The following is a 26,960-nucleotide window of genomic DNA, read 5'->3' as shown; positions in this document are numbered from 1 at the left end:
GTTTTTGTGAGGTGACAAATATTAAGAATGCAAGGGTAGTGCCCGTAAATTGGAAATGACTAAACAAGTTATAAGTGTCATGGAATAAATAAATATTATGGTTGGTATTGCTTGTTCTTTGTTCTCAAAGAATACCAATGTTCAAGGCAAATAAGTACTATAGTACTTTGAGAAATGATGAAGAGGGTAGTTTCAGGGAAACCTGAAAAGACTTGTGTGAACTGATGCAGAGTGAAGTGAGAGGAATCAGGAGAACAATTTATACAGTGATAGCAAAATGGTAAAGCCAAGAAACTTTGAAAAAGTTAGAATTTCTGAGCACGATAATGACCAACCATAATTCCTGAGTAATAATGATGAAACCTGCTACCCACCTCCTGATGGAGCTCAGGGTACATAATCTTTTGAACATGACCAGCACAAAAATGTGCTTTGCTTGTCTATACATGTTTGCAGCAGGATTTTTAATTTTCTTTTGTACTCAATTTATTTTTTGGAAGGGGTGAGATCAGAGTGGGAATGAGAAAAGGGAATATGTACTGATTGAAAAAAGTGCCATTAAAAAATAAAATGGGAATAATAGCACTTATCTCTCAGATTTGTGAGGATAAAGAGATATTTGGAAATGCTTTGCAAATCTTAAAAGTACCATCAGTTATCATTATTATTATGATTGTTATTATTTTGGTACAGACACAGATCCAATTAGATTGAAGTGAATAATAAAGAGTGATCAAGACCTGGGACTTAAGTTCAGGCAGAAATGGTTTCAGGGGGGTAGCATGTGGGGGTAAGTGGGAGTTGGAAAGGTCAGCCATCACACAATAGGCTGAGATTCCAAGAAGCTGCACCATCATAGCAACTCTCTGGCTCACTTAACCTATTTCTGCTTCCAGGAGGCTGAACCATTCATTCTCCTTTCCCCTTTCTTTTTCTGTTTGATGAACCATGGATGAAGTACAACAGCCTATTAAATGGTGGGGCTCAAAGAATCTCTCCTGTAGATAGATCTACCTTAAATCTGCCACTGTGATATCTGACTATTATCCTAGAACTCAGGATGCCTCTAGAAGATGGACGCCTCAAGACCCCGCATCTGATGCCTCATTAGAGGGTTTGGTAATTATTGAAGCCTTGTGGCAGGGGATTGGGAGCAACCATGACACTACATCTGAATTAGCAACACTTGAAGCGGAAGGCAGTGGGACTAATCTCCAGTGAGACGTGGAAGTTGTTGGCAATCTGGGACGATCACATCCCTCCAATGACATTGAAATTCGGGACACTGCTGAGCAAGGAAACAAATGTATAGACACAACAGTAGCTCCAACAAACCCCCAGGATCTGCTTCTTCCGATCTCTTTCTGACAGCAGTAACACTTGAACATAGACCTAGATAATGAGAGTTTCAGAATGCTTCCTGATGCTGGTTATGTTGGGACTGACCATTTTATTCTGGCTGTTGTCATAGTATCTCCCCACAGATAGATGTCATAGTGATCCCCCTTCACCTGGCAGATATTTCAGTGGCCATCCACCTGACAGCACTACAGTGCCCATCCATGATGCAGATGCTGCAATGCCCATCCACATGGCAGATGTCTTAGTGCCCATCTATTCTCTATCTAGCCCAGTAGCCTTCTATAGAAGGCAGAAGTCATAGTGTCTATATATGTTACCAACACGGAGTCTGTGCACACACCAATTCTCACCATGCCTGTCGACATAACCACAGTTAGAGTGCCTGTCCATACTGCAGATATCACAGCACCCTTGCTTAAAGCAGATGTCACAGTACCCATCAGCACAGTAGAGCTCGTGGTACCTATCCAGAGAAGAACCAACCTGACAATATACACACGAGAGACACCACAGCTGCCCACTGTACAGCGGATCTTACAGCGCTTGTCCAAATATCAGGGTCAAATTATAGAAAAATCTCAGAGGTCCAGTCACTATTGTGGAAGACAGACATTCTCAGTTCAGAAAATCCAAGAGCGAGACTTCACTGTGCCCCTCCACACAGTTGACGTCAAGGTACCTTTCAAAAGAATATTGTCCACCCCTGCCTGGAAACCGCCACCTGGGTGCAGTAATCTCAAGATCCTTCCACAGACAGACATTGTCATTCCCCTCCATACTGTGGATGTCACCGTGCCTGTCCACACAGCAGGTATCAAGCCTCCTGTCCACGAAGCAGATGATACAAAGCCCATCCACATGTCAGACATCACAGTGACCCTCCACAGAGAGACACCATCAAACCTACACAGTGTCAGGGGTATCTGTCGGGACCAAATTTTGAAACAGCATGATCAATATAAATTACCTTCAAGTATTCAGTTAAAGTTTCGAAGTCCCCACATTCGATATACCTGCTAAAGACACTAGAGATACTGCAAATAAGGACTATGCTGCTGGAGAAAGGATTGGTCACCTATCTGTGAAAATGCAAAAGCAGTTCAAGGAATTGTGGAAACATGAGATGAAAGTACAGGTATGATCAAACAACAGTGCTCAGACCTTGTGGCTTCTATCCATCTTTTCCCAAAGGGATGGAAAACAGAAATAAGGCAGCATCAGAACCTGATGCTATTGATCTTTGAAGATTAGCCATTTTATGGGGACAAGCATTGTGACATGTGCTATGTGGTTGAGGGCTGCGACAGCAATCAGAGTGAACTCAGCACTTATGAGGTAGATTAGATATGCAGCAGATGTGCTCTTCACATTCACAGCAGTTTTAAGTGTCCATTCTACTATGTGCATGAGTTGACATCACTCCAGTGGTTTCATTTTGTGACCTTTAGACACCATGGGGTTGATGTTATCTCTATGTGATCCAGGGCAACAGAGATTCAGTGGTTAGGGCCCCATTTGTCTTGCCCATATCAGATCTGAACCCACTCTGATTGCCACCCATGAGGGCACATTGGGTTCTGTTGACTAGGGTTTTCTCTCACTACCCATGAAACACCATCATGGAGAGGAGAGGCTATGTGTAGTTGGATATCCCAGCACCCATCCATAGCCAGCACATCCCAGGTCACATGTAGTGCCGGCCCGTTCAAAGAAAAGCTGTCACAGTGCCAGTCCAAAGGACTGATGTCATAGTGTCTGTCTCATGGCTGATGTCACAGTGCCTGTCTCATATGGCTGATGTCATAGTGTTTTTCTCATATGGCTGATGTCATAGTGTTTTTCTCATATGGCTGATGTCACAGTGTTTGTCTACATGGCTGATGCCATAGTGTCTATCCAAGGGGCATCAGTCACAGTGCCCACTCACCTGGCAAAGCATCTCAAAGGCACTTGCTTCCAAGGCAGACCCCAAAGTGTCCAGACACAAGGCAGATGTCACGGAGTATACCCCCATGGCAAGTATTATTAAGGCCAACCCCACAACATCCAGCAAGAAGGCAAGCACAGAGACCACTCACACTGCAGCCAACGTCTGGGGCTCTACTTACATAGCAGCCCAGAACACAGTGACCATCCGCTCTTCAGATTTCACAATGCCCATCTACACAGACAACCATGTAGGCCCTATCCACACAACCCATCTTAGAGTTCCTGTCCACATTGCTGACATCATGGTGCCTATTCATAGAGCAGATGTCACTGTGCCCATCCATACAGAAGACATCACAGTGCCTGTCCATACAGCAGACATCACTGTGCCCATCCACAGAACCAATTGTGTGGGCTCTCTGTACTTTTCAGAAATTACAGAGTCCATACAAATGCCAAATCTCCCAATTCTTGATCACACATCCAATTTCTCAAGCCCTCTCCACACAGAAGATATCATAGAGTCTATCCAAATGGCAGACCTTACGGAGCCTGTGCACTCCCACTTCTCAGGCCCTGTCCACACCTCAGACCTCACAGTGCCTGTGCACATGGCAGATATGACCGCCCCCATTGTCATGGCAGATGTTATGGTACCCATCTGCACAGCAGACATTACACTGCCAGTCCATCGGGCAGACATCACAATGTCCAGCAATACATCAATTCACCCCAATTTCCAGAAGCTGATGGGCAATCTTCTGAGTGAATCCTTCAGCGCGCTGAAACCTGTTGGTTCAGTCCATTGTAAGTTGGTGATTCAGGTATAAATTTATAATATCACAGAATAATAAGAGTTTGAAAGGGACTGTAAAGATAATCTAGTGACAGATAATTGTTAGCCCAGTTTGTGGAAGTGAGACATAGGGGAGAAGGCAACAGGTTGTAGTCAATACTGAGGCAGGCACTACTTGAGTATTTTTCCCAGTCCAGGGCTGGCTATATCTAGAATGTATTATAAAGCCAGAAGAAGTAAGGGTTTTCATTGTTGATGCTTTGCTTTTATAACCTCACAAATGAAGACTGATATCTCTTAGTGTTTAGAGAAAGAATCTAAGGAGACTTTGCCACAGTTGGCTAGCATGGCCTTTGTGGTCTAGCATCCCTGGGTATTTTTTTCTCTTTGGCATGTTGTGACTGTTATAAGTATTCTTCTAGAGTTTTTGTAAGCTGAATGACACTGCTGACCTGTCCAAGGTTTGGGTATGGAGAAACCCAGAAAGGTGATGGATTGAGCTCACCTGAATGGGTCGGTGTCCTAAGGCCAATGACAGCTGCTTTTTCCATATTTGAGGAATATTCTGGGCACCTCTGTGTCAGTGATCACATGTCAATGATATAATGCTTTGAAGTCTTCTTACACTGATATAGTCCCAGAAGAGACTAAAATACCTGGGAGCACTCTGGAAAGATTATGAATGGCACACCCAGCTGTGGCCATGGCTGTATCTGTACATACTACAGAGAAACAGCTTTACTTGACTCTTGAAGCAGTGGTACTAAGATGGCTTCAAGGCTCATCATGGGAAACTGAAGCTGACTGTTGAATTTGACTCTGATTATTTCTCCCACTCTCCTGTCCCCTTGCTGATTAGAGGGTTATTTGCAGAGCTGCATTGCCCCTAAACTCTTTGAGCTTGTGCTAGGGATCTTGTGTGGGATTGTTCTGTTAAGAAACTCTATCTTTCCAACCCTAGCCTCCAGTGGCTAGGTCCTCTAACCTTTATTCTGTGATGTCCTCTATTTCTTTCTGGGATCAGCTTCTGGCTCACTGGTAGCTAGTGAAGGGGAGAGAGAGATGATCATGGCTCTGGTTTGTTTTCCACAGGACAGTGGAGATTTGTTATTGGGGGGAGTCTGTATTTCTGAATGAATCTTGTTTAGGGGCTGGAGGGATTCACGAGAAGAGAGCCTGGCTAGTCTCACTAGTGAGAACTTCACTAGTCTGGAGGACTCAGGTGTCACTGATAATGGCTGATCCTAAGGTAAGACAAAGAGTTCTTAAATCCTTCTCTTTGCAGCTTTCTGCCCCATGTCTAGAAGTAGAGGGAGAAACTAGGGGGAAAAAACTTAGCAATATTCCATAGAAAATCACAGGAGTTCAAGGTCTAAAGGGATTTCAGAGATTCTGGGTTCAAAACCCTTCAACTCTCTGAGCCATAATATCTTCATCAGTCAATAATATTAATGAGAGGGGAAATGCATTTTGTGAAGTTAGGAGACCTGGGTACTTTAGAAATATAAGTTGTTACTGTCATCATAATCACTTATCTTTTTAGATGTAGTTTAGTTGTTACAATCATGCCCAATTCTTCATGACCACTTTTGGGGTTTTCTTTGTAGCATTTTTCCATTTCCTTCTCCAATTCACTTTACATGTGAGGAAACTGAAAAAAAAAAAGGGTGAAATGACTTACCCAGGTTCAAACATCTAGTATCTCTTGAGGTCTGATTGAATTCAATAAAATGAATCTTTCTGACTCCAGGCTCAGAATTCTATTCATTGTGACACTTAGCTGCCCCATCTTTTTAGATAATATTTTCTTAGCATCACCATCACAAACACTGCCATTATGATGTTATTACTATTCTTCATCTCTCTGAGCCTCAGTTTCCTTGCATGTAAATGGGAGTGGATGATGGTAATTGTCTTGCTTCCTTCTATGGAGGAAAGGTGATAGGGAATGGGGCTTAAATAAGACAATTACTTGAAAAGTAATTGAAAGAGATTTCGTAACCTGGAAAGCAGGACACAAATGGGAAAAGGGAACATTATAAACTTAGAGAGTTGGTTGGGACCATCTTATTTCATAGATAAAATAGCTGAGACATAGGTGGGGGGAAGACAATTACCCAACACAAGTTTGGATGGAGCAGATGGGAGAAGGGAGTGGCAAAGAGTCAGTGGCAGAGGGTAGATTTGAATTGAGGTCTTTTAATTCCAAATCTAATGTTTTTTTCCCTACTGTACATGGTACTTCTAACTCCCTCCCATCTTGCCTCTCTACCCTATACACATACACAAAGTTTCCAGATTCAACTTTTGCTATCCTTGTCCCCTAATCCCTGTCTACCTGCCTCTGGGATGCTGAATACCTTGTGGTAGGATTACATCTATTTGAACCTGACACTGGCAATTGATTTGCTTTTTCATTGATGTTCTTTCTTTCCCCCATCTCTTAACTCCAAAAGTTGTGTTAAAAGTAGGAAGCCAAAAATCTCAGATTTATCCACAAAACAAGAAAGAGAGGAAAGCACTATTTATTCCTCTAGCAAAAGTCCAGGCCAGGTCCTAAGAGAGACATAATTGAGGTTGACAGTTTAGAGGAGATGGGCTGGTATATGTGTTTGGGGGGAGAGGGGGTTGGAGGGCACTTCCTTTGGTTAGAATTCTAAAAGACTTACTGCTGATCAAAGGAGTTAACAGCAAAAGGTTTGGCCTCCAAAACTTGTCTAATTTCATTTTTTAAAAGTTGGGCAAAGCTGTCTTGTAACTGTGGGTGATGTGACCCCAGGAGGGCTGTGGGATAGACTTCAAAATAAATGATTCCTGACATATACTTCCGAAAGTCTGCCAGAGAGGCTCACGTGTGGGATCTTGTGGCTATCAGAACAGCAGGAAGAGACCTTGCAGAAGGGTCAGATTTGGGTGGCAGGGACACATGAGGAGTCTGATGAGCCTGGAGGCTGCTACCAATTACAGCGACTAGCTCTGCTTTTTGATTATACATTAGCATCAATAAAGCACTTTCCTCCAACGAGAGGAAAACATGTTGAAGTACTAGGTTTGGAATTGAGGACCTGAGTTCCAATCCATATTCTGACACTTGGGAACTGTGAGATCTTGAGGAAATCTTTTAAAGTTTATAAATTTCAGTTTTCTCATGTATAAAATGATGGGAGTAGGATTAGATGTCTTTTTAACTCTTTCCTTTCTTTTCTAACTCTAAATCTAACAACCTTGTGAAGGAGGTGGTAGTGATACAAGGGTTATTATCTCCATTTCACAGATCAGGAAACTGAGGTGGTGAGCAATAAAGTAACTTACCTGTGGCCACATAGTTAGCCTGTGTGAGAGTCCCACCAAATTCAGTTTTCTTTTGGCTCTATTATTATGACTTTCTTTGCTCCATCAAATGGCTAAAAGAAATAGAACTTCAAAGACTGTAAGTCTGTGGAGAGATTCTCCTCTAAAAGGCATACATTTGTTTATGGGGAAAGAATATTCTGTCATATAACAGTATGGCATGGAGGTCACATTCCTGATAATATTTTTAAAGCAATGAATTTGATAGTTTTGTGGGCTCATTCTTGTGGACAAAGAGAGATAATTGTACAGTTGGGCAAAATTAGAACTGTTTGAATGTCCAGGTACCCAAAAAATACTCATTAGTGATGGTTCAATGTCAACTTGGAATGAAATTTCCAGGAGGAATATCTCAGTGGTTTGAGCTTAGCTGCCACTTTGCCATTTAACCTTCTTTTCAGGGACTTGGATCAAAACATATAATACAGTAGATGACACACTTGTGTGAAATGTGCTGATGGCATGAAGCTGGGAAAAATTAGTTAATGCATTGAATGGTAAACCCCAAATTCCAAAGAATCATTGGCAGAATCCAAGAAAATGAAACTTAATAGAAATAAATGAAAAGTTTGAGGTTCAAACTAATGAATTTCATAGATACAAGACAGGGGAAGTATTTAACTCTGGGTAATGATTTTTCTGAAAAGAATCTGGGAGCCTTTCTAAACTGCATGCCCAATAAGTTGACCTGAGAGCCCACTCCCCAACAAACAAACAAACAAAAACAACATTGAACAAAGGAAGAGAAAATCTCTCAAAATCAGTAGTAGGGCTGGAAACTTTGCCCATTCTCCTTGACAAACCATGTTTCCTCTCTGTGCCTCAGTTTCCTCATCTATTAAATGAGACAGTTGAATTGGCATTTTTTGGGAATTCTCTCATTCCTTTGTTGTTTTGGCAAATGAAGAGATATATAGTGAGGGAGAAAAAACACTGAGTTGAGACTTAGGAAGAAACCCAGACTGGTTCCCAATTGTGATTCTCACTTGTGGCATTAATTCATTCATTAAGTCACTTTCTTTTCTGGATCTCTGTCTTTTCAAATGTGAAATATAGGAATTAGACACAATGCCTCCCTAAGGTTCCTTTTGAATCTGACACTTGCTTTTAGCAAATGTTCATTGCAGGCCTGCCACATGAAAGACCCTGTACCAGAAATAATGATGATGAATAATATTAACATATTATTAATCTCTCCCCATTTTTTAGATAAACTAAGGCACACAGGATCAATGTAACTAGTAAGTATTTAAGACTAGATTGAACTTATATCTTTTTTACTCTACTCCCCAGAATACTCTACTGTGCTACCTTATACTGTACTTTATAAATGTTGTTCATTTGCTCATTTGATTTCTATAGCTGTGGCTGAGGCAGGCAGGTGGAATAGTTAAGAAATTGTTGGAGTTGAAGTCAGGAAGATCTGAGTTCCAATCCTGACTCAGATACTTACTAGCTGTATAACCCTAAACAAATCATTTGAACTCTTTTAACCTTAGTTTCTTTGTAGATAAAATGGGGATAATAACCCCTTCCTCATAGGTTGTTATAAGGCTATCAAATGAGATATTTCAAAAAGGACTTTGAAAACCTTAAAGTACTATGTAAATATTAATTAGATTGCCTCCATATTACAGAAAAGGCAACTGAAGGGAAGGGACATACCCAAAGTCACGCAGCCTAAGACTTCATAGATTTAGCTCTAGAGGGTACTTTAGGAATGATTTTGTCCAAGTTTCTTAAGCTGGGTTTTGTGTGATGAAGCACCAAAGTCTGGGAGAGCAATTAGAATGTGAAAAACCCATAAAAGGCATTGTCATAGACACAAGGAGTCCTTTTATTTCATAAAAAGGGCACAAGAGGCTGATCAAGATGTCCTAGCAGCTAGCTGTGAGCAAAGGGGGAGCATTTAAAAGTCAGAAGCAAAGAGGGAGGCGGGAAGTAAGGGTGGGGTCTGGAGAGTTAGAAAGGAATTAGGGAGGTTCCTAGTTGAGAACAAATTGCAAGCACATTATATCTAAGTCAGCAATTGCATGATGGGAACATAGGAGGAAAGATATGCTAATACAGGACAATGAGGATGCTTTGGTGACCAAGGTTACTTGTAGGACAAGAATATTTCTAATGTTCCTTCTCAGGAAAAGGAAGGGTCTGCTATCTGTAGGGTCCTTACTGATTTGGTGGGTCGAACAAGCCTTGGTCATGTTGACAAGATAAAACAGTCTCAGGAATGTGGCCTCCCTTTGTGTGGGATAAGGTTGACAATGGGAACAGGTTGGGCTTAGTTAGATTCTTGGTGATGGCAGTGGCTGTACCACATCATGTGAACTTGTTTTAAAAAAGATTTTGATAACTATATTTCAATTGGTTTCCTTTGTTATGCATTTGAAAAACTTATTCTGAAAAGGGTTTCAACAGGTTTCACTAGACAAGGAATTTGACATAAAAAAATTAAGATCTGATAAAAGTGAGCCTCAGAGAGATGACTTGCCCCAAATCACCCAGTAATAGGGGTAGAGCTACAGTTAGTAGCTATGCTCTTCCCTCTCCACCATCATGGCTCTCATGGGACTTAGTCCCAAGTCCAGGGCTTTCTACAGCCAGTCACCACAATGCTGTTGGCTCAGCTTTAGGCTACTGTGTCCTGTGAGGAGGCCCAGTATGTTTGTGTTGGACCCCAGGGTCTTTGGGACTTACTCTGGGAAGAAAGTGACATCATGGCTTGAGCTCTCTCAACCCCCTGTCGTTTTCCTCCTCACTGGCTGAAATCTGCCTTGCTGGAATCATCTCCTCAGGCCTGATTTCTGTTCTCTATTTAGAGCTTTGGCAGCTCAATAATGGCAGTATTTTCTTTTGCAGAACTACCACTCACCCGTTTCATGTGATGGCACCATTTAATATGCAGTGGAGAAACAGGCTACCAAGACGTAGCTAAGGTGGGAATGTTGAATATTCATTTTCCATGGTTAGAGGGTGTTTTTCCCAGGGTTCTGTTATTCAAATGAGCTTGGGATTTTTAAGTTCCACTTTGCCAACAAAAGCTTAAAGAGAAATTAACAGGCAAGTACCAGCCTTCTAGAGGTCTCCAGGCATCATGTGATGGGTCCCCAGGAAACAGAGTCTGAAAGGCATAGCCCAAACATCCTATAGTAATTGAATGGAAAAGATACTGAATCTAGAGTGGAGGGATGGGTTTCAATATCCTGCATCTATTCACTTGGGGAATGTGTGGGGGTCAGGGTTAGACTAAAGGACCCTTAGGAACCCTTCAGTTCTAAACTTAGAATCCTATGAATTCACTAGCTGTGTAAATTCATCAAATAAATCCCCTCTCCCTAACCCCAGCTTCCTCACTTGGAAAAAAAAAAAGGAAGATCTAGATAGTATCTATGATGCTCCCCAGTTTTAAAATTCTCTGTTTCACTTGTTGGTAGATATGGAGTCAGGCAAATAAATAAGAAAAGGTATGAGTATTTATTAACTATTTGTTATATGATAGACATTATGCTAAGTGCTAGGAATACAAATACTAGAAAAAAGAGAATGCCCGCCTTCAAAGAATTTATGTTCTAATAGGCAAGACAATATACAAAAGAGAGCTAAAAAGGGAGAGGCAAAGGTATAGTTTTGAGGTCTATACAATCAGATAGAGAGCTGGGAAAAGAATAGAGGCAGGCTAGTTTAGGCTCTTCCACAAAAATGGAAAAGCTAGGAAGAACTCACCATTGGGAAAAGATGAATGGTCCAGGGTGTGAAGGGTGTAAGGGTGTTAAGGTGAGGAAACTCTGGGCACTGGGGAATTTTAGACTGCGTCTAAGAGGAGCAGACCATGGTTTGGAGGATTTAAAAAGTCAGGAAGACCTGAGTTAAAATTTGATCTCACTTTACTTCCTAGCTGTGTGACCCTAGGCAAGTCACTTAAATCCAATTGCCTCAGGGAAAAAAAAATCAGGGACAGGACTGGGAAGAGAAAGTCCAGGGAACCTGGATGGGGGATGACCAGTTCTTTTATTTACTATCTGTGTTGCTTATTGGGGCAACAATTTCATCATCTGAAAATGAAGACTTTGGATCTGCTAGTTTCTTGATAGAATATAAGCACCTTTGGGGCAAAGACTATGTCACTTTCATCTTTGCAATTCCATTGCATATTGCCTGATACAGAGATATGCAATAAATACTTGCTAATTGATTAACCAGTTGCTCTTCAAAGACATTTCCAGCTCAAAACTAATGATCCTATGTTTTTGTGCCTGCTTTACATTTTGTTTTGTAAGGTCTTTTCTAGTTTCAGCAATTCAATAATTTGTGTATATTTCATCTATGGGAGAAAATAGGGTTCAGCAAAATATACAGATTTGGGCAAAGTTACAAAGGCTTTTAGAATCTTTTCGTTTTACTTGGGAATGGTGCTATATATCACTGAACGCCATTTCAAGCAAAAAAAATCTATTTGTGACAATGACCAGCTGAAAGTGACTAAAGTTGTTGCCCATGACAGTGGTGTTGGACTTGGCACCAAAGATATGTAGACTTTCATCTGGACTGATTCTACTTTAATGCAGCATTTATTTAAAAAGGATCTGATAAGATCCGATAAGAAGACATTGGAGGAGGTGCCTTAGGTATCATCTCATTCAATCTCTTCCTTTTATTGATGGGAAAACTGAGGTCCAGAGCAGGGAAAGAACTAGCCTGAGATCACATTGCTGCTGTACTAAGTAAGTAGGAGGTTTTAAAACCAGGCATTCTGATTTTAAATTCTTTTCCATTCTAACCATGAACCTTGTTTTTTTTTTTTTTTTTTTTTTTTTTTTGTTTGTTTGTTTTTTGTTTTGTTTTTTTTTGAGGCTATTTAAATGACTTGCCTAAGATCACATAGCTAGTAAGTGTCTGAGGTCACATTTGAATGCGGGTTCTACTGACTCCGGGCTGATGCTCTGGCCATTGTGCTGCTTAGCTGTCCCCAGCAGAGAGCCTGAAGCTTTATAATAATTCCTATTCCTATTAGGGAGGCCTGGGTCTTTAGATCTCATTTTTGACACTTAGTAGCAGTTCTCTCTTTTTCATTGTCAGGCAGTGTTTAGATTTTGTTATTGCTTCCATTTACATTGTAGCCATTTAAAAATGTTGTTTCCCTGAGTCTAATTGCTTTACTTTGCACCAAAGCATGTAAATCTTCTCATGATTCTCTGTGTTCTTGATATTTATCATATTTTTTCACATTATTCCATTATATTAGTTTAATTAGTTTAGCCATTCCCCATCTGAAGGGCATCCACTAAATTCTTTGTTATTAAAAAAAAAAAAACAACCCAACACAGTGCTATTGTAAAAATTTCTAGCATTGTGAATATTTATTTCAATCTTTGACCCCTTTGGTATATAATCCCAGCAGAATCTCTGCATCAAAGCATATGGATATTTTAATCATTTTTTAAAGCATAATTCTGAATTACTTTCTGTGATGGTTGGACCCATTTACAACTCCAGCGTTGCATATTGATGCAACTGTATTTCCCTAATCCTTCTAACTTTGACTATTCCCATCTCTTATCATCGTGCAAATTTGTTCAATGTGAGGTGAAAGCTTGGAGTTGTTTGATTTTCACATCTCTTATTATTAGTAACTTGGAACACTAATTCAAGTAATTGTAATGGTTCACAATTTGTAAGAGCCCTTTAAATGGGCGCCACAGTGCATCGGGAGATTGAGTGGTCCGGAAGTAATTTCTATGGATATTAGGACTGCCTTGTAGGTGGGATCCTGTCCATTTTGAGATAGCTTCGTAATGGGTGACTCTCTTGCTGATTGGCTGTGTGTGTGACCTCACAGGCCCTATGTAAGCCCACTGCAGGCAGCAGTCGCTCTCTGTAACCTGGCGCTCTTCACCCTGGCTTCCTAGCCTGGGTGGCCAAGCCAAGATGGATAGCCAAAAGAGGTAAGGATTTTGGTAGTGAACACGTGGGTCTTCTGACCAGGTGTTCACTCGGGAACCAACAAGTCAGGGCATCAGTTAGGGCATTATGTGAGTAGGTATAATAAAGGCTTTTAAGATTACACGTGGCTGTTCTTGAGTGCGCTACTGGTTATTAAGCTATAGATTCAAGAGATTGTGGCCAGAGACCTTTGAAGGCCTCAGAGGAGGCGAGCCGGGTAGAGTTCACACTGCAAAGGTCAGTGGTCAAAGGTACTCTGTTGGGCCTAGAACAGACTAGTAATTGTCACTGCCAGGAGAGCACGTTACAACAATTCTGTTGAGAACTGCTTGTTCATATCCTTTTGATTGCTCATGTATTGGGAAATAGCCCTTGGTTTTATATATTTGTGTTAGTTTCCTGTATATGTTGGATATCAGACTCTTAGCAGGATATTTGATGCAAAGATTTCCCCGAATTAGCAGTTTCCTTTCTTTTCTTGCTTGCATTGATTTTGCTTGCACAAAGCTTCTCTTTAAGTAAAATTAATTTCTATTTTGTGTTTGAACCCACTTCTGTGAATTTTGTGGTCAAGAACCCTACAAACTTCTTTCTTCATAATGACCCTATGAGGAATAAATAGTCCAGGTGTTATTATTTCTACTTGAAAAAGATTAGGAACCTGACATTCAGAGAGATTCAAGTGCTTGGGAATCAAGTTGATATTTGAAGATAGACTTCTAGATTGTCATTCTAGAATGGTTGCTACTATTTTATTGTGCTGTTGCTCATAGGTGCTTTTGTCTCTGCTAGGTATTCCCCAATCAGTCCCTTTTAAAATGGGCCTTTCATATGCTCTAGCTGGGTGCTAATGGGAGACTGGAATCTCCTTTCTTTACATGACACACCCCTTGTTCTGGGGCTAATTTTGCTAGGATGCATAAGAAGCTGGTTGCTGGTGTTCCCATGGATTCCAAAGCAACAATTCATTTAAATTCAATTCAAGGACAATTATTAAGCTATTCTGTGCCATGGTTTGTGTTCTGGATACTGGGAATACAGAGATGAAAACAAGAAGACAATCCCCAAGGAACTCACATTTTACTGGGAACATTATAATATATATATAGAAGATAAATCAATATATTATACAAGGTGTCCCAAAAGTTTTAGTGCAGCTTTAAGCTAGGAAAGCTTGTTGTAAGCTTGTTGAAAGCTTTCTTATCTTAGAATTGCACTAAGACTTTTGGGGACTCCCTTTTAAAAATAATTTCTCTTTCCCAAAAATTAAGGTTAATATCATCTCTTCTCACACTCCTCATTGTCTCTTTTTCTATCTCTGTTTCTCTTTCTATACTTTTATGTCTATCTATATCCTAGTGTTTGTCTTTCTCTGTCTTTTTATGCTTGCTCTCCCCATCAGCCTTGTTCTGTTTTCCTTTGGTCTGTGTCTGTCTCTCTGTAAGTCTGTCTGCATCTGCCCCAGTGTCTCTTCCTTTGTGTGGGTGCCTGTCTCCCCTCCATATGCCCTCTCCTCCCCAGCCTCCCTTTTGTGCTGATCTGTCATTTGATCCATCAGGGAAGGTCAAGGCTAAGGGGCACGGGCAGCCGTCTATTTTGTCTTGTCAGCCTGCTCCTGGTGGGAAAGGTGTCTGGCAAAGTGAATTAGAGGCGGGCTGTGTAGGGAACTGTGAGTCAGGCAGGGGCTCCAAGGTGCCCTGCCCCGACTCCTCCAGCCTGGGAGTAGCTTGCATAAAGGCTCTTGGATATGCACAGATCACTCACTCTCAGAGCGTCTTTGCATTTGTACTTGACTTTGAAGATCAGCATTTCTGTAAAGACTGCTCCCAACAGAAAGCTACTCCCCAAAGGGCTCTTGCCATGTATTTTAGTGAAGAAAAAAAATGTTTCATTTCCCTTTTCTATTCTTCCTAAACAGAAATGAAATGATTATGTGCTACCCTCTCCTATGTTAAGTGACAACATTTGGCCCAGACTGCTAGTGATCTGCTCCAGTGGGAAAAAAGAACATGAGAATTGGGAGCCAGGAGACCAGAGTTCTAATCTTGGCTTTTGTGACCTTAGTCAAGTCACTCTCTGAGCCAGGGTCAATTTCCTCTTTTGTAAAGTGTGGGGGAAAGATGAAATACTTGCTTTGTCTTTCAGGTCCCTTCTGGCTTTGGCAGTCTATTTTCTTTGTAAGCTTTCTCTGGCTCTAAAGAGAACATATACTGTAGACTTATATAGGATTTGGTCTCTGGGTTTCTTTCTCTGATTAACCTGTTCTCTGCTTCATTTTCTCTCCTATTAGCCTCCTTGTATACTATCAAGGAAAAAATGCTATTGTCATTTGAAATCACTTTCTTAATCATAGGAGCCTATTGTTGGATGATAGATCACCTAGTTTCCCTCCAAAGGGAGAGGACTTCTTTCTCTGGTGTCCCAAACAAAGAGTTCTCATTCTGATCATCTCCTAGTAATGAGGAGTTTACTACCTCATGAATCATCAATATGTTCCACTTGTAGAGCTCTCATTTCTTGTTAAGGTACTTTTGCCTTTGAACTAGAATCTGTCCTATAGCAGCTTTTCCTATTGGTCTTAATTCTGTCCCCTGGGGCCAAGCAGAAAGAGTCAAATCTCATTCATTTTTCCTATGCTTTCAGACATTTGAAGGTATCATTTGCATTGTCCCTAAATCTGTAGTTAATAAGCATTAATGAAGCATTTATTATGTGCCAGGAACTATGCTTAATGCTGGGGATATAACAAATAAAGACAGTCCCTGCTCTCGAAAGAGTTTACAGTTTATTGGGGGAAGAAATTTTTCTCTTTTCTAGATTAAACATTCCAGTGATAGTTTCTTTAGACTTTATATGGGCCTAAATTCAGTTTTGTAGACTTCACAATAAGTAATATTCATGACAATCTCTTGTTTCATTGGAAACATCTGAATTTGGCTTACTTTTGCCTTTATCCTGGGTATCCTTAGTTTTCTTGCAAGCACAAAGCTAACACAACATGAAACATTAGAACAACCTTGTTTTTCACAGTAAACAAAGATGGATGGCATGGTAAATAGTGTGCCAGGCCTGAAGTCAGAAATATTCATCTTCCTGAGTTCAAATCTGTCCTCAGACACTTACTAGTTATGACCTGAGCAAGTCACTAAGTCACTTATCCATACTTGCCTCAGTTCCTTATCTGTAAAATGAATTAAGAGATCAAAATGGCAAACCACTATAGTATCTTTGCCAAGAAAACCCACAAAATGGCATCATGAAGAATTGGGCATGACTGAAATGACTGAATAACAAAATAAAGAAACTAGCTTATCCAAGCCCCAAAGACAGTAAAAAAAACCTCTAAGATCTTTTTCAAATTGTCGTCCACCCATGCCTTCACCATTCTGCATGTGTGAGTTTGATCTTTCGAACTGAAGTATGTAAAATTTTGATTTTAATGTTAACGACTTTCATCTTATTTTAGTTTGTTTGAAGTCTTTTGAAATTTGAATTCTATCATCCAACATGTCACAACTCCAGGTTTCACATATTGGAAAATTTAATAATCATCTGTATTCAAATCACTGATAAACATGTGGAACAACTCGGGTACAAAGACAAATGTGTGGGGCACTTTACTACAGACTTCCCTCAAGTTAATGTTGATCCATTCATTAATGACTGCTTCTTGGGTCTAGTTATTGGTCTAGTTTCAGACTCATCTAAATATACTCTCATATAGCTTATTGATCTCCAACTTAGCTATAAGTAAATCAATGAGAAACTTTGTCAAATGCTTTGCAGATGAAATCTTAAGAATATTATGTTTATGTCTGATTACTCTATAGTAACTTCTGACTATAGCATTCTTCTGAACTTTTTGGCTATTTATCTTGTTTTCTCTGACTTTACTTCCCCAAGAAAAAAGAAATAAATAAATAAAAAGGAAGAAAAAGGAAAGGAAAAATAAATGAATTTAGAACTATCATGATCTATACTTTTTAATCTTTAATTTGATTTTTAAAAAAATCAACAATTATTTTTTTCTTCCCTCATCTGTCTTTCTATGTCCAAAAAAAAATAAGATATAACATGTTCTTGATGAAGCATTGCTGGTTCTTTGTGATAATGACTTCTTTTTAATAATAGTTTCAGAGACTTCACCTTCTTATATTCCCCACAATTTTTTTGGGGGGGGGATGGTGGGGAAGATTGGTACAAGAGTTGCCCTGAAGTCCTGAAGGTCCTTTTTTATTCATTACAATTTTCCAAAGATCACTGATAGTGGCTCAAGTAATCGTAGAGTAATCGTATTGGACAGTTCTCTCAGTCCTCTAGAATGTAATTAATCTATATGTGGTTATTTGAACTCATGGAGGGTAACAAGATGTTGACTGAATTTCATTTATCTCTGCTCCCTACTCAACATTTTTATTTTCTTCCTCAGTTCAGTGATCACTCTTTGGAATAAAAAAAGGAAATACAATACATAGGAATTGAGTATTTCAACCTTTGCATCATTATTCATTAGCATCATTCCATCTGTTCCAAGTAGTAGTTGATCTTCCCTCTTGTTCTAATATACCTAAAAACAATTCTCATCCATTTTGTAATCATTAGCACCTCATTAGCCTCAGACCACTCTAGATTTTCATGTTTTGGACAATAAGCTTCTGTCATAGAAATTTACTAATTTGTATTTGTGACCTGTTTATTCACCTTTTAATGTATTGCTGATCACCCCTATCCCTCTCTGTCCTCAATAGAATGTAAGCTAGGTTTTTAGCCCAGAGATGGTGTCAATTGTGTATTTCTATCTCTAGCAACTTGTACAATACTTGGTGCATAATGTACACACTTTAAAATGTATATTTGTTTCTTATTTCCTCCCTTATTTACCCTAGTCTTCATCATTTGACCATTTAAAATAAATTATCTGAGATTGGGGTTGAGTTTTCTGTGCCCCCAAATAATTTTCTTTTTTTTTCCCCCTGAGGCTGGGGTTAAGTGACTTGCCCAGGGGTCACATAGCTAGGAAGTGTTGAGTGTCTGAGACCAGATTTGAACTCAGGTCCTCCTGAATTCAAGGCTGGTGCTCTACCTAGGTGCCCCAATAATTTTCTTTATCTCCCTCACTATCATGATTTCATAGAATAATATGCTGGAAGAAACTTAAGAAATCATTTTGTTTAACTCTCCTTATTTTCTGATGAGGAAACTAAGGTGTAAGAAAGTTACATGACTTTTTCTACATTTCTATAATAGTTTAAGAATTATAAGACATTTTATATGTTTTTTTAATGAGTATTATCATCTACATTTTATAGATGATGAAATTGAAGTTAAGAGAAGGGAAGTGACTTAGGTTATAGAGTTAGTAAGTTTAAGAGTGAGGATGTGACCTCAGGTTTCCTCACTCTCCAGGTCCAGTGTTTTTGTTCCTGTGCCATGCTCTCTCTTGTTGAACTTGGCTATTGACATTGCCTTTGGTGAAAGTGCTGAAGCTTTAAAAAATGCACATGTTTCAATACTGCCAAACTGACCTTTTGGCTCTTCCTTACACAAGACATTTCATTTTCTGTCTCAACCCCTGAAATGCACATACTCCTCACCTCCCTGGACTCAAAGAATTCTTCTTGTTATAGTTCAGTCGCTTTTCAGTCATGTCTGACTCTTTGTGACTCCTTGGGGGGGTTTCTTGGCAAAGATAGTGGAGTGATTTGACATTTCCTTCTCTAATTTGTTTTTACAGATGAGGAAACTGAGGCAAATAGAGTTAAGTGACTTTCCTGGGGTCACACAACTACTAAGTGTTAGAGGCCTTGAAGATGAGTCATCTGACTTCAGATCTGACCCTCTATGCACTGTGTCACCTGGAATTCTTAGTCTTCTTTAAACATAATCTTCCTTATCTTCCAGCTCTCCACCATTATTTGTGTTCTCTCTCTCTCTCTCTCTCTCTCTCTCTCTCTCTCTCTCTCTCTCTCTCTCTCTCTCTCTTTCTCTCTCTCTCTCTCTTTCTCTCTCTCTCTCTCTCACTTGTTTCATCTAATAGAATGTAAAGTACTTGAGGGAAATGGCTATTTCTTTTCATTTTTATATCCTTAGTGCTGGGGGGTACTAGAAGATAGCTAGGGGACAGAGCACTGGACCTGGAGTGTGGAAGAAATGAGTTCAAATCTGACCTCAGACATTCACTATTTGTGTGACATCGGACAAGTCATTTAATCCATATTTACCTCAGTTCCTCATCTGTAAAATGGGGGCACAATGAAATGGCAAACCACTCCAATATCATTGCCAGGAAGATTTCCTGGACAATTATGAAGAATTGGACATGACTGAATGATGGAACAACAAAATTCTTGGTAGCTGGGGCACAACTGACACTTAAGAAGAAGCTTCTTTATTGTCTATTCCATTCCTGCTGAAGTAACAGAACTCTTAACCCAGCCCACTGCATTTTCATTTGGGTGTGGACAAGAGAATTGATGATATTTCTTCTGTATTTTATAGTTAAAAAACACCTACATATCTATTATCTTCTTCTGCTTTCATAATAGTCTTTGGAATTAGGTTTGGAGAGATTATTAACTTTATTTTTTTTAACAATTGAGGAAAATAAAACTCACAGAAGGAAGCTGACTTTCCCAACAACACACACCTAGTAGTGGTAGCATAGGGATTAGAACCATTTACCTTAGAGAAGAGAAGATGAAAAAGTAACATTAATTACTGTCTTCAGCCATGTGAAAGGGTTTTAAGGAAGATGATAACTGGCTGTTCTCCCTCTAGGTTAGAGTCCAGGGGAAATGGGATCTAATGGACATTTAAAATTATTATTAATGTTTCTTTTGTTTCTATATAACTTTTTTTTACTATATTCTAATTTACCTCCTTAGACAGTGTGTCCTGCCTGTTGAAGAAGAATAATAAAGAAAGGAAAAAGGCAGTTTATCAAAGCCAACTAATACAATCTATTCTTCTGACAGTATATATAACATTTTGTACCCAAAGTCCATTATTTTAAGGTGTATACAGAGACAAAGACAGAGACACAAAGGGAGACAAAGAGGAACAGAGAGACAGAGACACAGAGAGAGGCAGAAACACAGAGAGAGGCAGAAACACACACAGAAACAGAGACATAGAGAGAGAGAGACAGAAACATGAAGAGAGGCAGAGACAGAGAGAGATAAAGATCAACAGAGACACAGAGAGAGGCAGAAACACACACAGAGAAACAGACAGAAACATGCAGAGAGAGACAAAGATGAATATAGAGAGACAGAGACACAGAGACAAAGATAGAAAGAGAAAGAAGGGAGACAGAAAAGAGACAGAAAGAAGACAAGGAAGACAGAGACAGAGGAGGCATTATCTGAACTCTTTTCAGCTCAAGTTTGGTCATTCTAATCATGCTGCATTTCCTTTTGTGTTATTGTTCTTTCCATTGACAATGCAGCCATTGTGCACCTTGTTTTCCTGGCTTTACTTCATCAGTTCATATTTACCTTCATAGGCTTCTCCATATTTGTCCTACTCATCATTTCTTACTGCTCAGTAATATCCTGTTCCATTTATACACCACAATTTGTTTATCCATTTCCTCATTCTATTGTGGGAAAGCAATAAATAAAACAAATAAATGCAGAGTAATTCCAGGAGGGAGGGAGTTTACAAATGACTCCAAGGTTTAGTCTGGTGAAGGGAAAACTTTTGTAGCTATAGTCATCATTGTTTGTATATTATAGGGATGTGTGTGTGTGTGTGTGTGTGTGTGTGTGATGTATATTTGTATATGTGTATATGTGAGTGATATATATGTGTTTGTATTATGTGAATGTGAGTATGGGTTATGAGTGGATGCATGTATGCAGATCCGAAAGATTGTTCTGTTGAAGGGGGATTAACTGTATTTTGCTTGGCCTCAGAAGGCAGAAACTGAGTGTAATGGTTGGAAGCTCAAGGAGATAGATTTAAGTTTCCTCTAAGAAAGAACATCTTAACAATAGGAACTCCCTGAAATGGTCCAAGTGGAGACTTAGATGATCCCTTGTCAGGGATGCTGAGAAGGGGGATAGACGGGACAATGGTATTTCCAAAGATCCTTTCTTGCTTTCGAGTCCAATGCCTGGGATTCAGTGACATTCGTGGCAGTTCCCCTCCCCAGGGTGCCCCACTGCTGGCCTAGCTTCCGCCTCTAGCTGAGCTGTCTCTCCTGCCTTGAGCCCCTTCCTCTTGTCCCTGGTGAGATGGATGACTCCCTCAATTCCAGAGGCTGCTTGTGTCTATGGGCATAAATCTTGCCTTGTGTTCCCTCCCCCAGCTTACTTTGCTTTAGGCAGCGTGAGACAGCAGGAAGGGAAGCAGGGCAGGGCCCAGCTTGTCTCGGGTGCAGCCGGGTGTCATGGCAAATGGATTTATGAAAGCCTACGACATGCTTCTCAGAGCAGGGCTTATATTTGGGAGCTGGCCCAGACCCCAGAGAAAAAATGTCACACAGTAGTTCTTTCCAATTCCTTGTGAAGGAGGGATGTATTTCTAGCATACCTATGATAATACCTGACACATAGTAGGCAGAGTTACATGGAAGGACGCAAGAACATCTGAGTTTAAATCTGGCCCTTAGACATTTACTAGCTATATGACCCTGGGCAAGTCACTTAATCCTAATAGACTATCTGTAAAATGGAGTTACTAATAGTGCCCATCTCCCAAGGTGATGTTGTGAGGATCAAATAAGATAATTCTTGTAAAGTGCTTTGTAAATCTTAAAGTTCTATATAAATAAAAGTTATTATTGTTAATAATTTCTGTTTAATAAATTCTTGTTGATTGAGGGAGATGTGTCACACTGTAGAGATTTTCTCTATGCCTTCCCATTTGAAAGAAAAACCTGATGAGGATCAAAGATCTATAGCTGGATGGGATCTCAGAGCTCATCCAATTTAACTCATTCATTTTTTAAAATGTTGCATTTTCTTCTTTAAATTAGGATATTGTCATCTGTAATTTTGATATTATCATTTTCTAACATGAGCCTTCCCCATTCCCCAGCCATCTCCTGTAACAGAATAAAAAAGGGAGATTAACAAAACAATTCAGCACAACTAACTAATGTACTAACTGCCAGAGGCTGGCTATGCAAAACTCCACTCCCAAGATCACCCCCTTCTACAAAGAAAGGGGAAGATGGTGCATTTTCTCACCTCTTCTAGCTTCAAGGACAAAAGCTTGGACATAATGATTAAAGTAATGCTTAGTTTCCCCAATGACTTCATTTTATAAATGCTTCATATAAGGCTGGCTAGGCAATACTCCACCCCCATGGTGGCCCACTTCTACAAAGAAAGGGGAAGGAGGTACATTTCTCACCTCATCTAGCTTCAAGGACAAGCTTGGACATTATGATTAGAGTAATGCTTGATTCTCTCAATTGCCTTCATTTTATAAATGCTTCATGTTTTATAAGTCAAGTGATTTGCCCATACAGTCATACGGATAGCAAAGCCAAGATTCAAATTTGGCTTTTTGGCCATCAGAAGCTGGTGGGAATGGGGGTGGGGAGTGGGTTTGAATTTAATACTGCACCATGGTGTCTCCTAAAGATTCTCTTGGGACCATTCCTGCCTGAGAAAGGGATTTTCTGGTCCAGAGATCTTTTGGGTTTATTTCTATATGAAAGAGGTTTTGTTTGCAATCCCACAAAAGTTTTATGGGGACTAATGAAGACATAGACCTTGGAGCATTCCTTCGGCCAAGGATTAGAGTAAACTTGTGATCCATAGATTCCATAGAGGCCATCAGAAGCAGGGACCGTATTAGGCTTCTTTATTTGGGGGTGGGTTTTTGGCAGTCTGAGAGTGGAGTCAGCTGGCACCATTTTAGGCTTCAGTCTCCCTTGTGCTTATAGGTAGGTCTTTGTGTGTATGCTATCAAAGTCATAATATTTGTCTCCTTCCACTCCTCCTCTCTTAACCAATCCTCAAATCCTTCAGCTTGAAATTAGGACTCTGCTTCTTTCCAGCACCTTTCTTAGATCTAGATATAAATCTTGGGCTTTATTTCTATCATTGCTAACATGGAATTCCACCTTGGATTCTTTTGTCTCATTGACTTTGAACAATCTCATCCTGGTAATGTCTTGTTCCCCAGCTATTACCTCCATCTGCATATCTGACCATATCATTTTCTCCAAAGTCACACTGATAGTAAGTCCTGGGTTGGAGTTCCAGCTGTTTCAGATGAAAGAGCTACTCATGGTCATGCAACCAGGCCATAAAAAGGTAGTTTTGGGGGATAGAGACAGTGGCAACTTGGGGTATCAGCAAAGTTCTTAGGTAGAAGACGAAATTTGAATTGAGTTCTGAAGGAAACTAGAAATTCCAAGAAGTAGAGATGAGGAGAATAAGAGACATGATCAGATTTGTACTTTAGGGAAATGGATCTCTGACAGCTGAGTATCAAATGGAGGGGAATAAGAGGGAACTTAAAATAGAAGGCTCTTGCAATAATAAGGGTTTGTACCACAATCTATAATTCTATTTCTTAATTCTTATTGCAGAGACCAGGCCAACATGAACCATGGAAAAGCTTTTCCTTTATATCCTATGAAGTATCTGGAGGCAACTGAGGAAACATGGAGACCAGTCCCATTAAATCTTCCACTTGGATACCCTAGGCTCGTCTGGTGAAAAGGTTGTCAACCTGAAGGGGCAGCACTCATTCCTTATGCTTGAAAGCAATCATTTGAATGAATGTCAAGAAAACAATTAATAAGACCAAAAGATAAAAGAACATAATAAAAACTAAAACAAGAAGTTTGTTTCTGATCTGAGAGCTTTTGGGGGTATAGAGGCTGGTAGAGAGGAAGGTAGAAATGGGACACTAGTTTGTTTCTTAAAAGTTCTCAGAGTCAAAAAGAGCCGAGGTCAATTTCTTACTCAGGTCAACGAAAGAATGAATAAAATATTCCAGATGGGAGTACACACAAATACAGAAGCCAAAGAGTTCCTGCCCTAAAGATCTTACATTCTAATGAGAAAGCCAACACTTATAGGGGGAGTAGGTAGCTAAGGACAAGATTTTCTGGGGAGACACAGGAATGGTAGTTTGGTTGATCAATAAGGCTATCAATTAACATGCCCTATCCAAGAACAATGGTAGCATAGCAGCCAATTAACATGCTCCATCCAAGATAATGGAAATACGGTCATATGTGATTACTGATCCAGAGTCAGAAGTAGAAGGGGGAAATAGAGATTGAGGAGAAGAGGGGCAGATGGCATTTTCAAGGCAGCTGGGATTTCATGTTCATCTACTGGTCACGTGAACTGGCCAACATAACATTAATATATTCTTTGAACATTAATTTTCTACCACCTTTCTATGAGCGGTATTGACCATTTGTTGGGTGGTGGTGGCTAGGCAGAGAGGCTAATTGAGAGCTCATTAGTCCTGGCAGACACCTTTGTCCATGGAGATAATTTGTAAGAGTGTGGCAATCATTGGGGGAACAGGAGTTGAGAATATTTAGTACTTTCATGTGGATATAGGGAGAGAAGTGATTCTCAAGGTGAAAATGGGGCTTGCTGTGTAGAGATGCATAAGATTTGGGATTTACCTCCAGAGGAGTTTCATTGTCAAATAATAATAATAATAATAATAATAATAATAATAATTTAGAATCTATATAGCATTTTAAGGCATGCAGAGTTCCTTATTTTAAGGTGTGCACAGTTCTTTCTTTTTGTTAACTCATTCAAGCCTTGTGACAATTTGGTGAGGCAGGTGATGGTATTATCTCCATTTTATAGGTCTGAAAACTGAGGAAGGCAGGCAGGCAAATGAGCATTTATTAAGTGCCTACTATATATCACCAATTTTATTTCAGTGTATCCTCACAATGGTCTTAAGAGTTTAGGAGTAATTATTCTTTTTCTTTTAGAATTTCGGAAACTGAGAAAGAAAGATTCAGTGACTTGTCCAAGGTCACTCAGCTAGTTGGTGTCTGAGACTGGATTTGAAGTTGGATCTTCTTGACCCCAAGTCCATAACTCTGTCTATTGTACCCCTTCACTATCTAATTTAGCAGTAGTAATAAATTTATTCCATAGACAAGTGCCAACCAAATGCTACTCTGAGGGCCAAGGAGGGAAAGGTAACATTACCCTGGACAATGGTGGGAAGCCCATTCAATGACTTCTGGACCTTCAATCTATCCTTCAGGCACTTGCCATTCGATTTAGTTTAACAAACATTTTAAAATGCCTCTTTAACCTACTTATCATGTATTATCATGTAATAAAAAGAACCTTGACTTGGAGTCAACAATCTGATTTAATTCAATGAGCATTTTTGAAATGTTTCCCATGTGCAAGGAACTGTGCCAGGCACTGGAGTAGGGGTGTTAATCCTGTTGTGTGTGTGTGTGTGTGTGTGTGTGTGTGTGTGTGTGTGTGTGTGTGTATCTGTGGATAACCTTTTGGCAGGTTAGTGAAGAAGCCCATAGACCCTTGCTCAGAATTATGTTCTTAGGTGCATAAAATAAAATACATGGGATTAACAAAGGAAATAAATTATATGGAAATAAAGTTGCATTTTTTTCAAGTTCAGAGACCCTTTGAAATATATCCATGAATTGCACATGTTTAACATATATTGGATCACTTGCCGATGGGGGTGGGGAAGAAGGGAAAGAAAAAAAAAATTAAAACATAGAGTTTTGTAGGGGTGAATGTCAAAAATTATCCATGCGTATGTTTTGAAAATAAAAAGCTATAACTAAAAAAATAAAATGTTCTTGTTAAAAAAAAAGAAAAGAAAAGAAAGAAAAAAGAAAAACTCCCATCCTGGTAATGTCTTGTTCCTCAGTTATTGCTTCCATCTGCATATCTGACCAAACACTTTTCCCCAAAGTCACACTGATAGTAAGTCTTGGGCCAGAATATCCCTGTTCCAGCTGAAAGGGCCACCCAGAATCATGCAACCAACCCATACAAGGTAGTTTTTTTTGGGAAAGAGACAGTGGCAACGTGGGATTTACTGGTGGTGGGGATAAATAATCCTTTCTTTCAAAGAGTTTATATTCTTCTGGAGATAAGATTTGAATTCTGGCATTGAAACTCCCTTGTTGTGTGCTTGCTGATAAAATCAGCTAGCCTTCCTAACACTCAATTTTCTCAGCAGCAAAATGGATATATGAGAAGGCTGCCTCCTTTGTGGGGTTAGATTTTTAAAATTCATCCCTGCACTAAGACTTTTGGGACAGCGTGAATGATAAAAAATTATAATCTTAGAAATGTGGGGAGGAGATCTATAGGCCAATTCATTTCAATAGACATTTATTAAGTGCTTATCATGATCAAAACACTGACAACAGGAACTGGATCTGGGATTTAATAATAGTTACTGATATTAACTAGTTACCAATACTAGTAGTAACTAGAAATTATCAATAACTAATTAGTAATGTTAGTAACTAATAACTATTAATTACTAATTAATTACTATAGTACTTGCTAAATGCTAGCCATTGTACTATATATGCCCTTTACAATTATTGTTTCATTTGATCCTCACAAATGTAAGAAGGTGG

At 39.6% G+C, this 26,960-nt stretch overlaps 1 protein-coding gene across 9 annotated transcripts; it reads left to right on the top strand.

Annotated features, from left to right (window-relative positions):
- The first annotated feature begins 1,540 nt into the window (after nucleotides 1-1,540).
- Nucleotides 1,541-24,183, top strand: LOC141563731 (uncharacterized). 9 transcript variants are annotated; one of them, XR_012488491.1, is made up of 5 exons: nucleotides 3,265-4,098; nucleotides 5,236-5,336; nucleotides 8,648-8,679; nucleotides 10,298-10,374; nucleotides 23,928-24,183. XR_012488491.1 is itself a non-coding variant. In XM_074305212.1 (4 exons), exons 1-3 carry the CDS (start codon nucleotides 3,375-3,377, stop codon nucleotides 10,334-10,336), a joined length of 864 nt encoding a protein of 287 aa, XP_074161313.1. In that variant the 5' UTR covers nucleotides 3,265-3,374; the 3' UTR covers nucleotides 10,337-10,374; nucleotides 23,928-24,183. The 9 variants fall into 9 exon arrangements, 1 of the variants encoding a protein (XP_074161313.1); XR_012488495.1 differs by lacking the exons at nucleotides 3,265-4,098; nucleotides 5,236-5,336 and adding an exon at nucleotides 1,541-2,497; XR_012488497.1 differs by lacking the exon at nucleotides 5,236-5,336 and having other exon boundaries at nucleotides 3,265-3,377.
- Nucleotides 24,184-26,960: the final 2,777 nt, after the last annotated feature.

The sequence above is a fragment of the Sminthopsis crassicaudata genome, chromosome 3 (assembly GCF_048593235.1).
Source record: "Sminthopsis crassicaudata isolate SCR6 chromosome 3, ASM4859323v1, whole genome shotgun sequence".
NCBI lineage: Eukaryota > Metazoa > Chordata > Mammalia > Dasyuromorphia > Dasyuridae > Sminthopsis > Sminthopsis crassicaudata.
This window is presented reverse-complemented; position numbering and strand designations above follow the sequence as displayed.